Consider the following 3,383-nt stretch of genomic DNA (forward strand, 5'->3'; position numbering starts at 1 on the left):
CAGGTTAATGAAATGTTTCCCACCATAGCTGATGAGACAGCGTGGGGTCCCATATCTGGTCTCTTTAGAAACTTTATAACCACCTTAGCATCATTAGTGGGTAAAGCAACTGCTTCTACCCACTTACTTACATAATCCACACAGCCTTTAATATGAATCTGTTCCCACAAGAAGGAGGGAAAGGCCCCATGAAATCAATGCCCCACACATCAAATAATTCAACTTCTAAAATTGGATTGAGGGGAATTTCATTTTGTCTAGTTAAGTTACCTTCCCTTTGACATTTATCACATTGTTTAGCATATTGAAGTGCATCTTTAAAAAGGGAGGGCAAAAAAAAACCTGATTGGAGAACCTTGGAGGCAGTCCTGATTCCACCTAGATGGCCTCCATATGGGGACGAATGGCAGTGTAGAAGGATTTGAGGTTGTTCTTCTTCTGGGACACACCTCCTTATCATTTGATCTGCGCATCTTTTAAACAGAAGTGGTTCATCCCAGAGATAGTTCCTGCAATCATGAAAGAATTTTTTTTCTGCATTCCATTTGCCTCGTAAGGTTATAGTCCTGCTGCAAGAAAGTTGGCTATATCAGCAAACCAAGGAACGTCCGTTTCCATGTGATTGATGACAAACAATTGTTCGTCGGGGAACGTTTCCATGATTGGTAGTTCCACTTCAATGTGTTCTAATCTTGACAGGTGATCTGCAATTTGATTTTCACATCCTTTCCTTTCTTTGATCTTCAGATTGAATTCTTGCAGCAGTAGGATCCACCTTATCAATCTTGGTTTTTCTTCTTTTTTGAGAAAAGATACTTGAGAGCTGCATGGTCAGTATGGATAGTAATTTTTGATCCTAAAATGTAAGGCCTGAATTTTTCGCAGGCATATACTACAACCAACAGCTCTTTTTCAGTGACTGTGTAGTTCACCTGAGCTTCATTCAAAGTTTTACTAGCGTAGTATATGCTACGAAAGAGTTTATCCTTCCTCTGACCCAGAACTACCCCAATAGCCTGATCACTTGCATCACACATTAATTCAAAGGGCAAGTTCCAGTCTAGAAGTTGGATGACAGGTGTGGTAATGAGCTTGTTTTTCAGGGATTCACAAGCTTTCAAGCAATCAAAGTCAAACTCAAATTCTGTATCTTTTTCTAATAAATGGCATAAAGGTCTAGCTATTTTGGAAAAATCTTTAATGAACCTTCTGTAGAAGCCTGCATGCCCAAGAAAAGATCTCAGAGTTTTTACATTCACTGGTGGTGGCATTTTTGCTACGGCTTCCACTTTGGCTTGATCCACTTCTAGTCCTTTTCTGGAAATCTTATGTCTCAGGACTATTCCTTCCTTCACCATGAAGTGGCATTTTTCCCAATTAAGCACTAAATTAGAGGAAATGCATCTTTGGAGGACTTCTTCTAAGTTGTCCAAGCAGTGGTCATATGACGTTCCCAACACTGAGAAGTCATCCATAAAAACTTCTACTCCTTCACCTATTAGATCAGAAAAAATAGAGAACATACACCTTTGGAACGTTGCTGGTGCATTACATAACCCGAAGGGCATCCTTCTGAAAGCGAACGTTCCGTATGGGCAAGTGAAGGTGGTTTTATGTTGATCTTCTGGTACTAGAGCAATCTGATTATATCCCGAATATCCATCAAGGAAGCAGAAGTATTCCTTTCCTGCTAGATGATCCAACATCTGATCTGTGAAAGGGAGTGGAAAGTGGTCCTTCCCGGTGGCATTATTGAGCTTCCTATAATCTTGGCAAATTCTCCATCCTGTAACTTTTCTTACAGGTATTAGCTCATTTTTCTCATTTACTTCCACTGTTATACCTCCCTTTTTGGGAACGCATTGGACAGGACCTACCCAACTGCTGTCAGATATTGGATATATAATTCCTGCATCTAGCCATTTAATGACTTCCTTTCTTACCACTTCCTTCATTATAGAGTTCAATCTCATTTGTTGTTCCACTGAAAAAGTGTTAGGGTCAGTCAATAATATTTTATGCATACAAAACGAAGGACTGATACCTTTGAGATCCGCTATGGTCCAGCCGATAGCACCTTGGTACTTCTTGAGTTTGTTAAGCAGCAATTCTTCTTGTTCCTTGGTGAGAAATGAAGAAATGATCACAGGAAGGGTGTCATCGTTTCCCATACATGCATACTTCAAGTGTTGGGGAAAAGGTTTCAGCTCTAGGTCAGGAGGTTTTTCTGAGGAAGGTCTTTTGAGTTGTTTTTCCTTTTCAGTTCTTATCAAAGGTTCAGGTCTTCTTTCTTGCAGATAGCAACTCTGCTTCTCCTATTGTGGACCTTCTTCTTCTTCCTCATATTCTCCCCCTTCTGTTTTTCTGTTGAACTGGTTGTCTAATAAAGTGAGGGCAGAACACTCTTCCAAATCTTCACTTCATCCTGGAACTTCATTGCTTTAACGATATTGAATTTTATTTCATCATCATGAACTCTCATGGTTAGTTCCCCTTTTTGTACATCGATAACTGCTCCTCCAGTTGCTAGGAACGGTCTACCCAGAATGATGGGAATGTCAATATCAGCTTCATAATCCAAGATGATGAAATCAGTGGGCAAGATAAATTTGTCTACTTTGACTAACAGATCTTCAATTTTTCCTTCTGGCTTGACAATGGACCTGTCTGCCATTTGTAAAGTTACCGTGGTTGGTTCAGCTGGTCCAGTGGATAATTTTTTGAAGACAGACAGAGGAATGAGATTGATGCTGATCCCTAAATCACACAAGGCTTTCCCTTGGTACGTGTTTCCTATAATGCAAGGAATGGTGAAGCTTCCTGGATCTTGAAGCTTAGGTGGAAGTTTGCCCAGATACTGGCAACTCTCTTGTGTCATTTTTACAGTCTCATATTCTGTTATTCCTATTTTTTTTAGAGAACATCTTTAATGAATTTTACGTACCTGGGCATTTGCTCTAGTGCGTCCACCAGAGGGATGTTAATGTGGAGTTGTTTTAAAATGTCCAGGAACTTTCCAAACTGCTTATCCTCCTGTTGCTTCTTTGTTCTCTGAGGGAACATAATTTTTGCTGGTATTTGCCTGCTTTGACTTGGGCTGATTGGTTGACTTTTGCCCACCTGGTCTTCATTGGTTTCGGCTTCTTTTTCAGGCTCTGGGTTCTGCTCATCTGTGGCTGGTTGTTGTTGTTGTGCTTTTGGAGCTGCTTCAGATGCTTTAGTTTGTTCCTTTTTCTTCGGCAGAGTTGTGGGTTGTGTAGTGGCTTTTCCACTTCTTAAGGTGATAGCCTTGATTTGCTCTGAAGGGGAAGTAAGCACTTCCTTTGGTGAGGTTGTTGAGGGGACGTTAGTATCCCCTGACAGTGGTCCTGGTGTTCTTGTTT

General features: G+C 40.6%; 1 protein-coding gene across 1 annotated transcript; it reads right to left on the reverse strand.

Moving 5' to 3' along the window:
- Positions 1–2,380: 2,380 nt before the first annotated feature.
- On the reverse strand, positions 2,381–2,878 carry LOC133301659 (uncharacterized). The gene has a single exon (XM_061501315.1). The coding sequence runs from the start codon at positions 2,876–2,878 to the stop codon at positions 2,381–2,383; it is 498 nt and encodes a 165-aa protein (XP_061357299.1).
- Positions 2,879–3,383: the final 505 nt, after the last annotated feature.

The sequence above is a fragment of the Gastrolobium bilobum genome, unplaced genomic scaffold (assembly GCF_033153095.1).
Source record: "Gastrolobium bilobum isolate Gb01-03AN ecotype WA unplaced genomic scaffold, APGP_CSIRO_Gbil_v1 utg7549, whole genome shotgun sequence".
Taxonomy (NCBI): Eukaryota; Viridiplantae; Streptophyta; class Magnoliopsida; order Fabales; family Fabaceae; genus Gastrolobium; species Gastrolobium bilobum.

What these genes read in the sequence shown, in the direction of transcription:
- LOC133301659 (XM_061501315.1), bottom strand. Translation starts at nt 2,878, where the DNA reads ATGACACAAGAGAGTTGCCAGTATCTGGGCAAACTTCCACCTAAGCTT.